Below are 16,878 nucleotides of genomic sequence, written 5' to 3' on the forward strand. Positions count from 1 at the left end.
AAAGCAATTCTCAGGTACTACCTCCTATCTGTTAGACTGGCTAACAGGACAGAAAAGGTAAATGAGAAATGTTGGAAGGGATGTGGGAAAAATGAGACATTAATGCACTACTGGTGGAGTTGTGAATTGATTGAACCATTCTGCAGAGTAGTTTGGAACTATGCCTAAAGGGCTATAAAACCAAGAATACTCTTTGACCTAGCAATACCACTACTAGGTCTGTATCCCAAAAGAGATAAAAAACAAAAAGGAAAAGGACCTATATGTACAAAAATATTTATAGTAGCTCTTTTATGGAGACAAAGAAATAGAAGTTGAGGGGTTGTCCATCAATTGGGAAATGGCTGAATAAGCTGTGGAATGTGATTATGATGGAATTCTATTGTACCGTAAGAAATGGTGAGCAGGATGCTCTCAGAAAAACCTAGAAAGACTTGCATGGCTGATGCCAAGTGAAATGTACTGTGTACAAAGAAACAGCAATATTTTAAGATATTCAGCTGTGAATAACCACAATGATCCAAGACAACTCTGATGGACTTATGATGAAAAATGCTATTTATCCCCAGAGAAAGAATTGATAGTGCCTGAATACAGATTGAACTTTTTTTTAACTTTCTTTATTTTTCTTGAGTTTTTTGGTCTATGTTTTCTTTCACAACATGAATAATAGTTTTGCATGACTATACATGTATAACCTGTCTCAAACTGCTTGCCTTCTCAATGAAGGGGGGTGGGGAGAGAGGAAGGGAGAGAATTTGGAACTCAAAGTTTTAAAAACAAATGTTAAATTGTTTTTACATGTAACTGGGGAGAAAAAATAAATTAAAAAAAAATCTGCTATGGCTATGGTAAGCTATTGCTATTTTCAACTTCAAAAAGAATAAGATAAATGTATCATTAAAATAAACAAACACAAAAAGATGGAAAAACAATAAAATGCTTAGGCTTTGATAGACTAACAGGAAAATCCTTTTGCCTGACACCAGGCATTGAAGAAAACCAAGGCTGTTCTTTATTCTTTATGCCAATTAACAGTTCCATAATGAACCCTTCTTAAAATGTTAATTTACCACGGCCTACAAAGAGAGTTTTTAGGTGCACAAAGCCTGAACCCTGTCACAGCTGCCAGATTCCGTTTCTATAGCAACTGCCAGCATTCTGTTAAGCTTCCCTGCGTGAGTTGAAGAACAATCCAACATCCAATTCCAAAGATGAGCAGCTCCACAAATGTATGCAAAAGGCAAAGAATGTAATTACACTTTCCTCAAAAGGATGCCAAGAACAACTACAAATCTTACCAGCAAAGAATAGCTATTTGGAAGAACAAAAGCAAAGGATACACCATACACTCCCTCACACAAGGCACTTCCCACACTCAGTTTCACTGCTTCTCCTAGGAAAGGGGAAGGTCTAGACTTTGCAGCTCCAAGGTTCAGAGCCAGAATCTGGAATACCATTGTGAGCAAGGCCTTCCAACATTTGCATGTAATCTTGTTTCAGTCACCACTTTTCTTTGCTTTCAGTTCTCCAGGGATGAAGAAGGCTATATTGGGAAGAGCACTGATGTAGGAGTCTTGTGTCTTGACATGGCTAATCCACGCTCAGCCTTTATAGCCTCCTCCTCTGCAATGCTGGCAAATGCCACCTCCCCTACCAAACTCACAGAAGCGTTTCTAGAACTAAATAAGATAATGTAATTGCAAGTGCTCTTAAAAGGATAAGACACCATGCAAATATAAGGGATGTTGCTGTTGCTGCTTCTCTACCTTCACAACAGCCAGAACTTTCTGTGAAAGCTTTAGATTGTGAGAAGTTTTGTTTGTTTTTGAGCAGTAAACTGGGAAAGAACACTTATTCCTGGATCTCTTAAGCTAAAAGGCTCAGAGTAACATTTCCAATTAATGAAACTGCAGTATGTTATAGTCAACTACTACCTATAGCTTAGTTTTTGGATTCACTTCAAACTTTTCTTTTTCTGTACTCTCAGATTTAGTCCAATAATAAGGTGGGCTTACAGACTGCTTTCCTGTTTTCATGAAGTACTGTAGCCCTCTCAGTCTTTCAATAAATAACATCCAGCATAGCAACCACTCAACAATTTCCAAAACCTACTGTACAAATCACAAATCTCAATTTTCCTCCAGAATGGCTAAATTTTATGATAGTCTTATCTCTCTCTCAGCTCTTTGACTGCCTTAGGAAAGGTATGACTACCAGATTGGCCATTTTTCAACGTGAAGATGTGGAAGCTTTCACAGAATTTCAGCCTCTAAAATTTGGAGAGGTCCTTAGAGGCCCTTTAATCCAGCCTCTACAAGATGAAGAATCCCTTTTAGAGCAGCCCCAACAAAAAGTCCTCCAGCCTCTGCTTAAAGACCTAGTCAATGAGGGGAAACTCACCATTTCCCAGCAAGAAGACCAGTGCCCATTCTACTTTGAGATAGCTCAAGTTATCAGGAAGTATTTTTCTACATGGAACTGAAACTTGCCTTCCTGAAACTTCTTCCTGACTCCTAGTTTGGCTTCTTACAGCCAAACATAGGAAGTCTAATCCCTCTTCCACATGATAGCCCTGCAAATACTTGGAAATTGCTATCATATCCCCTTTAAGTCTTCTCTTCTACAGGATACACATTCCCAGTTCCATCAGATGATCCTTATATGGCATAGTCTCCATTCTTTTCACTAACCCAACTGCTCTCTTCTACTTTCAATTGGCAGAGGCTGCTTGGGTTTTTGGTAGGACAATGTTATTTTATCCCTTGAATGTACTACAAAAGTAATAATTAAAGTAAAAGTAATAATCAAATTACTATTAACTTAATTATTTAAATGAATTAATAAATTAATATTAAAAGTAATAATTAAAATAAGAACCAAGACATGAGCATCACTTTGTAGGGGACAAGGATCTATCCAAAAGGACATTTGGAAAGTTTAGCCTTTGGATTCATTCACTCTATTGTTCTGTCACATTTTTTATTCTTTCTCATGCAACATGAGAACCAGTTTTGTAGACAACTATGTGTGTCTATGTTCTAACCTAACAATAACAATTCACAGAGGAACAACAGTAAGAAAGAGCTGTTTTTGTTTTATTCATATTTATTCTCTAAGAAAGGCAGATTGTAGGGAAGACAGATAAAAGCTTCAAGTTCAAGTAAACATTCTATGATAACCTACCAGAATAACCAGCCATCATCTATTACCTTTCTTATTCTATCTCTCTGCATCTCACAAAGGATAAAGGTGAAGAATGGCAAAGGCTGAAATCTTGTTATATAGAGGACATAAGATCTTAAAGAGAAGAAACTCCGATATCATCAGGAAGCAGAGAAAGTGATGAGTTGTAGGAGAGCAATTTCTTTATAATCCATTAGGTAATTGCACTGCAGGAAAAAGGAGCTATCAATTATGAGTTACTGCCTTAAAAGCATGGTGAGAGAGTGGGAGGGAGATTAAATATGGTGAAAACTTGACAGTGACTAATTTTCTTAGCAATTTAATAGTCATATTTAAGACTAGAAGGGGAAAAGAAGATTATCTTTCACTTTAAGACTTGAAACAAAGCCTAGATGCTACACTGTATATTTATTCAGTGAGACTAGATTTCATCAACGTCATCTAAAAATCACATCTTTACTCCCTCCCATTCCCCATCACATTAAGGTCCATAAATGGCACAAGTTCTAGAATAGTTCACTCATCACCATTCCATTCAACATGTACATTCTTGGCTTATTTCCAATGAGTCAAAGGATCTTCCTTTACCCTCCCCAACTTCCAAAAATAGCAAGTGGAGCACCAATCTGGAACATAGTTGATTCCACAGTCTATTACTATAGCTCCAGGTTTAATCCATTCTCCTCTCACCATTTCAGGCTGTCCAGTTCCAACCACAAGAATATCAGCTTTATTCACCTGTCAAAAAAAGGGGGGAAAAAACAAAAACAATCATAGCAGTAAATAGAAATTGATACTAGAAACGCAGTCAAGAAGTGGAAAGGGCATTGGGATGGGAAGATAACATCAGGAATCTTGTCTTTTCCTCTAAGCTATCTCAGACAAGCCTTGTAAGTCACTTAGCTTCTTAGGTTTCAATTTCCTCATCTATAAAATAGGGATACGACCATGTTCTTTGTAGGGACATTGTGAAAGAAATTTATTGGGGATATTTGAGGGGAGAGGTTGAGAGGAAAGCCTTACAAATGAGCCAAAGACTCATTACTAAAAATCCCAAGTGAAGCTATTTCTGATATTTATCTCCTTCAATTCTACAAGACACATCTCTGTTCACAGAAGCATTAGCCTCATCTTATTATGAATACAAAAATCTGGCTGAACATCTTGATTTAGACATTTGCCTATGATCACAAAGACATTAGAAGTTATTCTTGTTCCGTGCTAAGGATTTCAGTGTAGTCAGAAAACAAACTGCCACTGTCCAAGTGCTACTTTGTGACATCCAATTCCCTGCACCCTTATGACATAGCACACCTTTGGACAGCTAACACTGATAAACCTTAGGTATACACTATTCCCTGAAGATCTTACCTCCTCAGACAACTGGATAGTCTTTGAATGGCATGTGGTCACTGTGGCATTATTCCACAGAAGCAAGTCATGCATTGGTGCACCAACAATCTTGCTACGTCCAACCACCACAGCATGCCTACCAGCAATTTGTACTCCTGAAAGAAACCCCAGAATCGATCTCAAACACAGAGGCAAGAGGAATTTTTTGTTCATAATGCTACCTATATTTTACTTGGGTCAGAGGGAATAAGTGTACACGTATGGGCTTCTATCATAAGTCAGAAACTTTTTAAGTTTCTTCACCTCCCTTCATTATTGGGTGTAAATTCTCTGCTTTTAAGTTTGAGTAACAAATTGAGACTTGGACATGCACTCCTTCTTGCTGTGGGTTTTCTGAAAGCAGCTTAAGCAAAATCCATTCACTGAGTCATAGCAGAGTGGGAAAAAAACCCACACACATACATTAAAAAAAAAACACAACTTGACACACAGCTAAACAGCTAAATGGAAGAAGGTACCAGACTAAATTACAAGAAACAAAAGTTATAAGCAACAAAGCTGGGGGGGGTGGGGGGGTGGAGAGAGAAGGGGAGAAAAGGGAGACAGAAAGCAGAGAAAGATTATTAGATTAATGAGTATGTAGTTTCATTTTCCTTAACTTCAAGAAAAACGATATACTGGAAGAGTGTTAAGAGTTCTCCTTGCCCAATTTCCCTTGAAGTTGGGGGTCTGGGCAGAGGCTATGGCTGGAAAATGAGAAGGGTCCAGAGATTCAGAGCTGGAAGGGATCTTATATCTAGTCTAACACCTTCATTTTGCAGAGGAGGAAACCGAGACCAGGAAGGTGAGGTAACCCATAGGAGCCCAGATCCCCCAACAAACATCTCCCCAAAACTAAAAATGTCCCGTTATCTGGTAAAATAAGGAGAATCACATACAGAGTCCTGCACCAGGCCTATGAGTGCACAGAAGCACTGACAAAATCCTGCAGGAACCTTGAAATGGACCAGCTGGGACAGGTCAAGAGAGCAGTACAAAGCAGACTTGGGCAACTGGAAAGGAATAGTGTGGCCTCCACCTAGGAAGGGGCCACTCCAGCCCACTGGCAAGAGAAGAGCCCTGACCAAAGAACAGTTGGGGGCAACCCCAAAGTCTTCTGGTAGGGACTCAGTGTGGGAAAAGCTATAGCAGCACCTAAGGCAGGGAGAAAGACCAGAGTCATGTGGCGATAGGGAGTCCTCACAGTAGTTTAGGTAGGAGTGCTGGCAGTATGCCCCTGGGCTTGGCAGTAAGGGGAAAGGCAAAGCCCAATGCTGGGGCAGCACTGGAATCCCTTGGGGGAATGTCCTAATCTTGTTCACCACATATGGAATCAGGTGAGGCCTGCTCATTCCCTTCAGGAGTGCAAGAACAGTGTCTGACCCAAGCATAGAACACGCCCCCTCCCTGTCCCCAACCGAGACCCTGAAACAGTTAATATGAACAAACCAAGAAATCCAACAAACATTATGAAGAAATACCTTGGACAGAGACACAAGGTGGGGTGTTAAACCCAAGGAAGTGAGCAACCTTACAACAAATAAGGCATCAACCCCTTAGAAGACATGATGGAAAACCTTTTCTAAGAACTAAATACCATGAAAATTAGAAAACACCAAACAGAAAATGACTCAATGAAACAAGAAAAATTAAAACAAAACCACAAAATGAGTGGAAAAAAAACCAAAGTAAAAAAAAAGAAAAAAAATTGAATATCATAACAATTGACCGGGCAAATAGGTGAAAGAAAGCTAATCTAAAATTACCAAACTTTCTGAAAAATCATGACACTATCTCTCCAACAAAAAAGTCTTGCTACCGTATATCAAGAAATTATAAATGAAAACTGCCCAGAATTCTTAAAACCAGAAAGCAAAGTGGAAAGAGAAAGAATCTACCAATCACCAAAAAATCACCAAATCGCCAAAAAATAGAGTTCAAATACCAAGGAGCCAAAGTCAAGATCATACAAGATTTGGCACCTGCCACTTTGCAGAAGAAGTGAGTTTGGAATGATATTCCAAAATATAAAAGACAAAGGCTTACAATCAAGAATAAAATATTTGGCTAAACAAAGTATAATCCTTTGGGGGAAAAATGGACCATCCATGAAATAAGAGTATCTCCAAGAATTTCTGATAGGCCAAACCAGAGGAGATATTTTGAAATAGAAACATAAAAGACATTCTCATACACTGTAATATTTAGAAAAGGGGTTTCAAAGCATGATTCAGGTGTAAGTGACCTGCATTACTCAATCAGTACATTAGGTAACTAACAGCTGACCTATTTCATGTGCAATTTATGTTATGCTTCTCTAATTGACAGTAAATTAATTTTAGACAGGAAATTTAAGTATTAGAGTCAGCTTAGCAGACTGAAAACTAACTTTGGAGTAAGGAAAATCTGGGTTCAAATCCAACCTCAAATACATACTAGCTGTCTGATTCTGGATAAATCACTTAATCTCTCTGTGACCCTGGAAACCAAGACTATTGAGCTGCAGAAATGTTGCATCAGGAGCAGGGAGTTTCCTCACCAGAATTTCTCTACATCAGTGAAACTACAGGTAAGGAAGAAAAAATTAATGTCCTAAAAGATAAATGGCAATAAGACTTGAGTTTTTGTTGCCAGTTACAACCAAGCACCACTTACACTTGGGGAAAAAAAGCTGGTCAAATAAAACTTGCCATATAAGATACGACTGCACCAACTTCTTTAAATAGTAAATAACTTCTTATACATATAACATTTGATTTATAGGAAAGTGTATGCAAGGCTAAAACATTTTCAGCAATAAGTTTTAAAAATATATACGAAGGGCAGTTTTCTGAATACCACAAAAGCACATAGCTAAAACCAAAGTATTTGCAATGGAGAAATACCTGAAGCTTTCCCCATAAATGCAAGAGTAAGTCAAGGATACTCCCTTTCTGATTCCTTTCATTTCATAGTTCTAGAAATGCTAGCACTCACAAAAAGATCAGAGAAAAATATTAAAGGTATAAACATAGGTAAAGAGGAAACAAAATTACTTCTGTTTCCAATGTACTTCTTTATGAAACTAGACAAATTAATTACAATAAGCAGTAATCATAAAGAAACTATTTGATACTTAAAAAAAAACCAAATAGATCAGTGGAATAGATTAGATAAGAACAGTAGCTTATAAATACAAGCATTATATATCTATAGTGCTTTAAGGTTTGCAAAGTGCTTCACATATAGTATCTGATCTGATCCTCACAACAATCCTAAGAGGTAGGTGCTATTATTATCCACAAGTTACAGCTGAGAAAAGTGAGGCTGAGAGTTAGTAAGTGATGGAGGCAAGATCTGAAATGAGTTTTCCTGACTCCAAGTCTAGCTCGCTATATAGTACACTATTTTGTCTCAGAAACATCAAACTCAATAACCCACAGTGCTTGATAAACCTGAAATTATACATTGCATGGGCAAGAACTCTCTATTTAACAAGAATTAATGGGAAAATTGCAAAGTACGATAAGAGAAATTAGAATCAACTAAATTAGAAATTAATATCTTAAGCCATATACAAAGAGCTCAAAATGGATATGCAACCTAAATATTAAAAGTTGTGATAAATATGGAAATATGTTTTGTATGATTACATATGTATAACCTATATCAACTGCTTACTGTCTGGGGTGGGGGAAGAGATGAAGGAAGAGGATATGGCACTCAAAAAATGAATGCTAAAAATTGTTTTTACGTGTAAATTGGGAAAAAAATAAAATATTATTTAAAAAAATTACCTTCCATTTGTTCTGTATATGTATCTATATGTATCTAGCTATTTACATGTTGACTCTCCCTTTAGAATGTAAGTTTCATAAGGCCAGGAACAATTTCTTGCCTTTCTCTGTATTACCCAACCCTTAGCACAGTGTCTGACATGTAATAAGTACTTAATAAATGCTTGGTGACTAACTGATGAATGAATGTAAAGCCAATAAAAAAAATTACAGATAACTAAATAAAAGAATCCATTACTCTAAAAGATTAAAACAAAGATTTTAATTTGTCATAAACAAACAGATTTCCAATGGTTATGATACATACAAGCTTGAGGAAGCATGTTTTTTATATAAACTTTGTAAGCTCTCCAGCAGTACCCAGTACAGAAAAGGTCCTTAAATTAATGCATGCTGTCTTACGTGGAATCAATGAATAGAAAGTATAAACATTAATAAAAGACGATAAAAAAGGGGAGGCTCTGAAAAATTAGCCTTACCTGTCTTTTTGATAAGTTCCAAGCATCCTTTAGGTGTACAGGGAATGAAACAATCCTCTAAGTCACCTCTAGCAAGCTTCCCAGCACTGACGCTAGTCAAACTGAAACATTAAACTAAAGGCAGAATGAGTGAGAACAAGGCAATTTAAACATTGGTATGGAGCTTCCCTGAGTTACCAATACATGTTTTAAAGATACAACAGCTTTAAAATGAAGTGACTCAAAAAGTCAAACACACCCATCCACATCCTTTTCGGGAGCGATGGTATTTGTCACCAGCTCAGTGCTAATGGTCTTTTCTGCATCCAAAGGTAACTGGACCAGGAGTCCATGTACAGTAGGGTCTTCATTCAAAGATGTGATGCACTTTAAAACCTAAAAACAAATTTTACAAGTTAAAGAAGGTAGAGAGTAGGAATGGAGACTATTGTAAGGCAAAACATATCCAACCTCATTTGCCCTCTAAGAGTTTTAGTTCAGAGAGTTCAAAGAAAAAACCCACTATCACATAGGTCCTGCATGTAACTTTCTTGTTAGACCAAAACACCTCCCAATAATATCTCTAGATACTAGAGAGGTATGTTGAGGCAGTAGTTAAAGAAAGGTTTGCAGGTAGTGGGTGGGAGAGGTGGCATGGGAACCACTGGGGATAAATGGTCTAGATCTGTGATTTCATTGTTGTAAGGCATTCTCAGTGAAGAAGCTCCTACCAATGCAGATAGTTAGATAGAAGAATGCAACTTCTGCACTTTATAGTTCTAGAGAGATGTCTGGGACACTGAGAAGTTAAGTAACTTGTCCAAGGGCACACAGTTAATGCATCAGAGATAACACTTGAACCCAGGTCTTCCTGACACTGAGGTTGGTTCTCTGATCAGTACGTTGCTCTGCTTCTCGGCCTTCCTTCTTACTCAGCCATTTAGGGCCCTGTTATGAGCTTATTTTTATTTCTTATTAATGGAATGCTTTTGTTCACAAGTCAATTGAATAAGCATTTATTAAGTGCCTACTACCAAACAATCAAAAAGCATTTATTAAAAATCTACTAAAAGAAAGTTTGTAAAGGCAAAAACGACATCGTTTCTGCCCTGAGAGTTTTCTTTCTATAGAAGGAGACAACAAATATACATATAAATACATAAAACAGACACAAGGTAAATTTTTTTGGGAGGGGGGTTATTAGCAGCCAGGATGATCAGAAAAGGCCTCATGTAGGGAACGGCATTTGGGCTGAGCTTTAAAGGGAACTAGGGATTCAAAAGGTAGAGGTGAGGAGAGGAGGAAATGGATTCAAGGCCTGAGGGTCAGCCTGTGCAAAGGTACGGAGATGGGACGGAATGTCATGGATGAGGAATAGGACAGCAGGCCAGTCTGGCTGGAATGGAGACGAGATGAAGGCAGGAATATCAAACCAGCCTGGAAAAGTCAGCTAAGTGCTTTAAATTCCAAACAGAAGTTTGTATTTTATTCTAGAGACAAAACAGGTTTGTTGAGTAGGGAAGTGACCTGTGTTTGAGGAAGGTAATTTTGGCACTTGTGCTGGGGATGAATGAGAGAGGGGAAAAAGAATAGAAGCTGGGACAGCAATTAGGAAGACATTCCATACTCCAAGTATGAAGGTCTGATTATAGAATTTACCCCTTGAGAGTAAAGGAAAGGAGATTTATAAGAAACAATGGATTCAATATAGATATTAAACTTTTTATGTAATTTCATATGTAGAACCTCTTATGTAGAACTAGGTTATCTGTACCTCTTATGTATTTGAGTTATTTTATGTGATGACTGTATGCTCTATGAGGACAGGGGTCAGGTATTTATTCTTTGTATTTCCCTTAGTTACTAGCACAATGCTCTAAACACAGCAGACACTTAATAGATGTGTGTTGAATCACCTGCATCACAGGATTACACCACTTTTTCTGGGTCTCTTCCTTTGAAGTAAGCAGCCTTGAATATGGGGCAAGGTATGTACCTATCACACACAAACCCCTTAGCCCTGAAAATGTCACAAATCATAACCATGATATGGAACCATAAGAAGGTTTGTTCCACATGAACCCAACAGCTTACCTCTGCCTCAGTTGAGTTTCTTGGTAATTTAATATGTGTGGCTCTGATTCCAATCTGTAAGAATGAAAATGTAAAACATGTTTAATGATCTAACTAGCTACAAAAGTGGGAGGACTGAGAGAAGTATTTCTTGGGTAATTATGACTAGATATAGGTTAAAAGGTATTGTTTGCATTAAATTCCTATGTTCTAAAGGAATTTGTAGCATTCCAGTGATTCTGAAAGTGACGGACCGATCCCTGGGAGTACCCAGCACTTTCAAGCAGTCCACAAAGTTAAAACTATTTTCATAATAATACTAACACTTTTAATTCCTAATATGGTCAACAATGATAGGATATAGTCTATAAGCTCTTCAGGTGGGGTCCTCAATATTTTTTAAGAGGGTAAAAAGATCATGCGACCAAAAAGTTTGAGAACCACTGCCATACAATTACCCATTTATTTCCCCATAATATTTCAGATTTATTGTGTTCCTTTAATTTTTCCATGCTAGCTTTCTGTTTAAGAAGAAAAGCAAGTAGATAAAAGACAGAGGCTCTAGTTAGAAGCCACGTATTTATAATTTGCAATACAAGTCAAATTAGGATAAAGGCATGATAATTTTAATTGGCGGAGAAGGGAGAGAAGTGGTGATGGGATTACTGTGCTAGCTAGCAGTACCACAGTAGATTTTACCTCCTCAGCAGCTTTTAGCTTCATACTTATATAAAGATTTGAATCAGCTCTATCTCCAACCTAGAACAAGCAAACACAAAATACTTAATGAGGTATAATACATAGGAAAGCCATTAAATTTTAGTTAGATAAAGTAGCTTTTTTTTTTAATCGAAACGAACCTTATTACAGCTAACTTTGAGGAATGTACCTAATGTATCTAGGAGACTTTAACATAGAAATACATAACCTTTGGAAATCATTAATTAGATATAGCTTATAGTCCTGTGCTATCATCTAAAATCTGAGTAAACAAAGATAACAAGGAACAAAAAAACCAGGGATCTAACATTCCCTCCTCCCTTCAGGGCTGAGGAAACTAGAAGGATTGCTTGCACTGCTTCTAGAGCAGTCTTAAAAGATCTATTAAACTCAAACTTGTTCCTAAGACAAAGAACTGTGCAGCTCTTGTTGGCAATAAACATTTGCACAGAGTGAAACAATTTCTTTAGTATTTTGTAATATAAAATCGATTTTACACAGGAAGACTTATACATGAAGTAAGCAAAACCAGGGAAATAATATATACAATGATTTCAATAATCTAAATGCAAAGATTTGCACTGCAACTTATCTGAGTTCATCTGCTTTAGTTTTTTTTAAATTTACATTAATTATAGTTGTCATTGTGTATACCAGAGATGTCAAACTCCTTGCCTGCAAAACTTCAGCAGGAAGCAGAATAAAATGTAATCAGAGAATATTCAACAAAGATAATGTTAATTTGTGGTTTTCTAAGTCAATATGTGGCTCCCAGGGATTCATTTCTACTACTGGTTTGCCTGGTTCTGCACCTGTTCAAAGAAATTTTCCTGTGTTTCTCTGAATCCCTCATATTCATCCTTTTTCACAGGGACAAAAGTGTTCCAGCACACTCTCCTCTATGCACTGTACGACTGAGCTACTCTGGTCTTCTTTCTCTTCCTCAAAAACAACAGGTCATCTCCAGACTCCTCACCTTTTCACAGGCAATCTCCCATGCCTGGATTTCTCTCTTTCCTCACTGGATTTCACAGGAAGCCTTTCCTAGTCCTCCCCATTGCTAATGCTTTCCTCCTCAAGAAATTAACTTTCATTTACATTATACGTATCTTGTATGCAAAAATTTTTTGCATATTTTCTCCATTAAAATGTAAGCTCTTTTAAGGCAGGAACCATGTTTTTCTTCCCTCTCCTTTTCTTTTTTGGTATCCCCAACACTTAGCATAATGCCTGGAACATAGCAGCATTTATTAATAAATGCTTGTTGACCAACTGACATTCACCTATACCACAATTTACTCAGCCATTCTCCATTTTATGTGAACTCATTTTATTTCTAGTTTTTTGCTATCACAAAAATGAACCACTACCTAATGTGTAAGACCAAATCTCAGCGTCCCAGGAAACTCTAACCTGTATTGGTATAGGGAATTCCTCACCAGGAGTTCCCTAATGGAATCCCAGGCCCAGCTATAAAAAAGAACTGCTATTTTAAAATTCATGTTCCATGAGTCATCAGTAAAGAACCTGAGCAACTGCCTGTATAATGTACAACAAATATTAAGAATGGGGTCATGGGAGTTCTGTGATTGGATTGTGTTGGTTTTTATAGGAAAAGACAACGAATACAATCTGACTGAAATATACACAATCAATATGCCTAAGACAATTTCTGTGGAAATCTGGCTCCCTTATTCAGATTCTAAGGAAAGACATGCTACTCTAAAAATGGGCATTATCACTGTCATTGTGTATTTTATTCTTGTGGGCAAAAAATGACTCAATATAGATCTTTTTTCTCTCTAGTCTGCTTTCATAGACTTTTTCATTTTACATTATTAAATACTAAATCCTGCAAATAAAAACAGCAAAAATAGAAGGGCTTTACATTTCAGGGTTGACCTATTAGATTAACCCTCTTTGGTACAGCCTCCTTAGTTGCTACTATTCTCATGTAATAAAGTAGTGGTGTAATAGAACAAAAAACAACATTGAATTTGTAGCCAGAATACCTGGGGTGAAGTTCTGCAAAGCTGCTTGTTTTTACAGCCATCTTACTCCTGAATAATGCATATAAAATCCAAATTTGATATCATTGATTGTAAATGAATCAAATATCCCTGAATTACTATAAATACCTCACATTTCAGTCTTATTGTAGGTCAACTGTTCATTCAGACTCACCACTACTAGCAAGCAGCTGTTTTCTCACCTACCTGCCTGGGAAACACAAACAGGCCATTCAAGAAATACATACAAAGCAAGAGTAAGTATTATTAAAAGAGCTAATTAACCTTATTTCCCCAATTCCTTGTCTAACAATCTATATTACAAACCACTATCCTCTGTGTTAGGAGAGAAAAACCTGAGGTAAATCCATTACAGATACATTTCCTGATAAATACCTGCAAAGCAGCCAAGCAGAAACAATGTTTTTTGCTTAATGAAAACACTGGAGGTTAACTTCTCCAGACCAGGAGGGTACAGAAGGGTCAGAGAGATGCCTTTAAGCAGAGTATTGCTGTTATAGAAACCTGGATTTACTCATGACATGCTTTCTCTCTTTAACAACTCTCCCAGATAAACCAAGAAATAACCAATTCCTGGGTGTTCTTAGCACAGTTCTATAACATACCTTTGATTCTCACTCGGCAAGTTGTGAAAAAATAAAAAACAAAAAAACAAAAACAAAAATCACAGCAGAAAATATGTGCTGGGAATATAACCACAGGCCTTCAGATTGTCTTTCTTTGTCAGCAACTCCAACCTTTCTAATAGGAAATAATTTGCAACAAAAAGCAACAGTGGCAAGCTAATGGGAAGGAAGAAAATTATGTTACACAACATCCATTCCTAGCAAAGACTTCACAAGGAGTAAGATAATGTATGTGGAAGCTGAAAGTATGCATAGTGTGTGGTGAGGTAATATTACAGTTTTGTAGAGTATTTAAAATGAAAACTGCTTATTTCCTATGGGTCAAATTATTTTAATGGAGACATCATAATACCTGTAAAATCGCCAGGCCTGGCCTGAAACCCGGGCCTTGCTCCCCCATTTGAGTAACTTGGCTCTTCAATCTCTCTCTTACTTGCCTAGGGAGAAAAATAAAATGTTAGCCCCTTAACTAAATTTTTTTTTATTTTTTAAAAGTATTTTATTTTAGTTTTCCCCAGTAACATGTAAAAATAATTTTTGACATTCATTTTTGACAACTTTTTTGAGTTCCAAATTCTCTCCCTTCCTCCTTCCCACCCCCCTATTGAGAAAGCAAGCAGTTTGATAGAAGTTATATATGTATAGTCACATTAAACATATCCCTATTATTCATGTTGTGAAAGAAAACAGACAAAAAAAACCTCAAGGAAAAATAAAATTAAAAAAAGTATGCTTCAATCTGTATTCAGACACCATCAGCTCTTTCTCTGGAGATGGATGATCCTTCAGAGTTGTCTTGGATCACTGTATTGCTAAGAACAGCTAATTCAAAGAAGATCATCTTACAATATTGCTGTTACTTTGCATCAACCCATGCAAGTCTTTTCAGGTTTTTCTGGGAGCATCCTGTTCATCATTTCTCACAGCACAATAGTATTCCATTACATTCATATACTACAACTTGTTCAGCCATTCCCCAACTGATGGGCATCCCCACAATTTCTAATTCTTTGCCATCACAAAAAGAGCTACTATAAATATTTTTGTATATGTGGGAAAAAAGCTGACCTTCTTAAAATAAAGCCATTTTGCAACTAAAATGGGAAAGAAAAAGATCATTTAAGTCTGAGGGAAAGTCACATGATCCAGGTGGTTGAGATACTAGTTCAGAGGCCATTTAATCTACATTTCTACAACACCCATCAAGGCCCTGGGCTGCTTTGTCAATATTTCTTGGGCTCCACTCTGGCAACACGGGTTAGAAGCAGGCAGCCATTAAGAGCCAGATTCATTGAATACCCCATTCCACTGTCCCAAACTGACAACTCAGCAACAAAAAACAACGACTGTCACTGAGAGGTAATGAAGGGAAAAGTGGTTTGATAGATGCTAGTACAATCCAAGCATCTCACAGCACAAGGTAAAAAGGAGGCAATGAAGGAATGAGGTAATTAATGCATCCCACAATCCTTAACCTATTAAGCACAATTAACAGTGGGAATATGTGATAAATGTTACTTCATAAAGACGTGAAACAGAATCATTAGCACAGATTTGGGGGAACAAAAGGTTCAAAATGTAGACTCAACTCCTAGTACCATCCGTAATCTGACTCAAAAGAGTCTAAGGACATTTTTCTAGGCTGGAACAGTAGATGAATGAGTGGCATTCACAATGTTACCCCAACCAATAAACCCCCCACCTCCAACCCAGCACCCTGGAAACTAATCAATATCTAAGCTGATGTTTAGGCTGCTCAAACTCTGGATAAAACATTTCACCAGGTGGAGGACCCCAGGACTAAACTGAGGCCTTGAACATCCTATTCACTTACCTTTCTCAACAGAACTCCTCCCATTCACTGATACAATACCTGAACTCATTTGCCAATAGACAGCAAACTTGCTCTGTGCATCCCGCCCCCCCCATACCGATACCGTCCTTCCATTGCTAAACATCAGTAACTCCTGCTACCTATACCCTCTCATTCTCATCTACCTCAACAGTAGCCCTATAATGTCTCACTCAAGATCTACCTCAATCCTATCCTACTGCCAATAAACCATTTCAGATCTACCTGCCCCCTTCACTGTGCCCTCTGGAACTCTGGGTCAATAATTGACAAAATTCCCTAGATTTAAGACAACTTCTGATTCTACTTCCGTTTTCAGGCATTCACGGACACTTGCCTCCCCTAAGCATCCTTTTCACTACTAGCTGCATCTACTGTCATGATTCTCTGGAATTCTGCCCTCCTGGAAGAGGAGTCAGAATACTCTTCCACAGATGTTGGTGGCTGTTAGCAATAGACCCCATTCTCTGTCCTGGGCCCTCTTTTCTCTCTATTTTCTCTTACTTGGTGAGCTTATTAGCTCCAATTGGTTCAATTATCATCTCTGTGAAATCCTAATGCCTCTTTTGACCTCTGGTCACACATAAGCAATTGCTTACTGAGCATTTCAAACAGGATGTTCCATAAGTACCTCAAATTTAGCATATCCAAAAAGAAGCTAATTTATGCCCCCTCCCCCCCCACCCTTTCCCTTAATTTCCCTAATATTGAGGATACCACAATTCTAATCATCCATGTTTGCAATCTTGGGGCCACTTTCATCTC

At 37.5% G+C, this 16,878-nt stretch overlaps 1 protein-coding gene across 1 annotated transcript in view; it reads right to left on the minus strand.

Annotated features, from left to right (window-relative positions):
• The window catches only part of LOC114024411 (C-1-tetrahydrofolate synthase, cytoplasmic-like), a gene marked incomplete at its 3' end in the record, with an annotated part of 30,178 nt that extends 13,988 nt beyond the window's left edge, over window positions 1-16,190 (minus strand). The window contains 8 exon segments of the mRNA XM_027837403.1: window positions 3,807-3,924; window positions 4,558-4,694; window positions 8,834-8,934; window positions 9,072-9,208; window positions 10,907-10,960; window positions 11,585-11,644; window positions 14,614-14,698; window positions 16,135-16,190. Coding sequence (XP_027693204.1) covers window positions 3,807-3,924; window positions 4,558-4,694; window positions 8,834-8,934; window positions 9,072-9,208; window positions 10,907-10,960; window positions 11,585-11,644; window positions 14,614-14,698; window positions 16,135-16,190 — 748 coding nt within the window.
• Window positions 16,191-16,878: the final 688 nt, after the last annotated feature.

Source organism: Vombatus ursinus, unplaced genomic scaffold (genome assembly GCF_900497805.2).
Source record: "Vombatus ursinus unplaced genomic scaffold, bare-nosed wombat genome assembly UNPS02004541.1, whole genome shotgun sequence".
NCBI lineage: Eukaryota > Metazoa > Chordata > Mammalia > Diprotodontia > Vombatidae > Vombatus > Vombatus ursinus.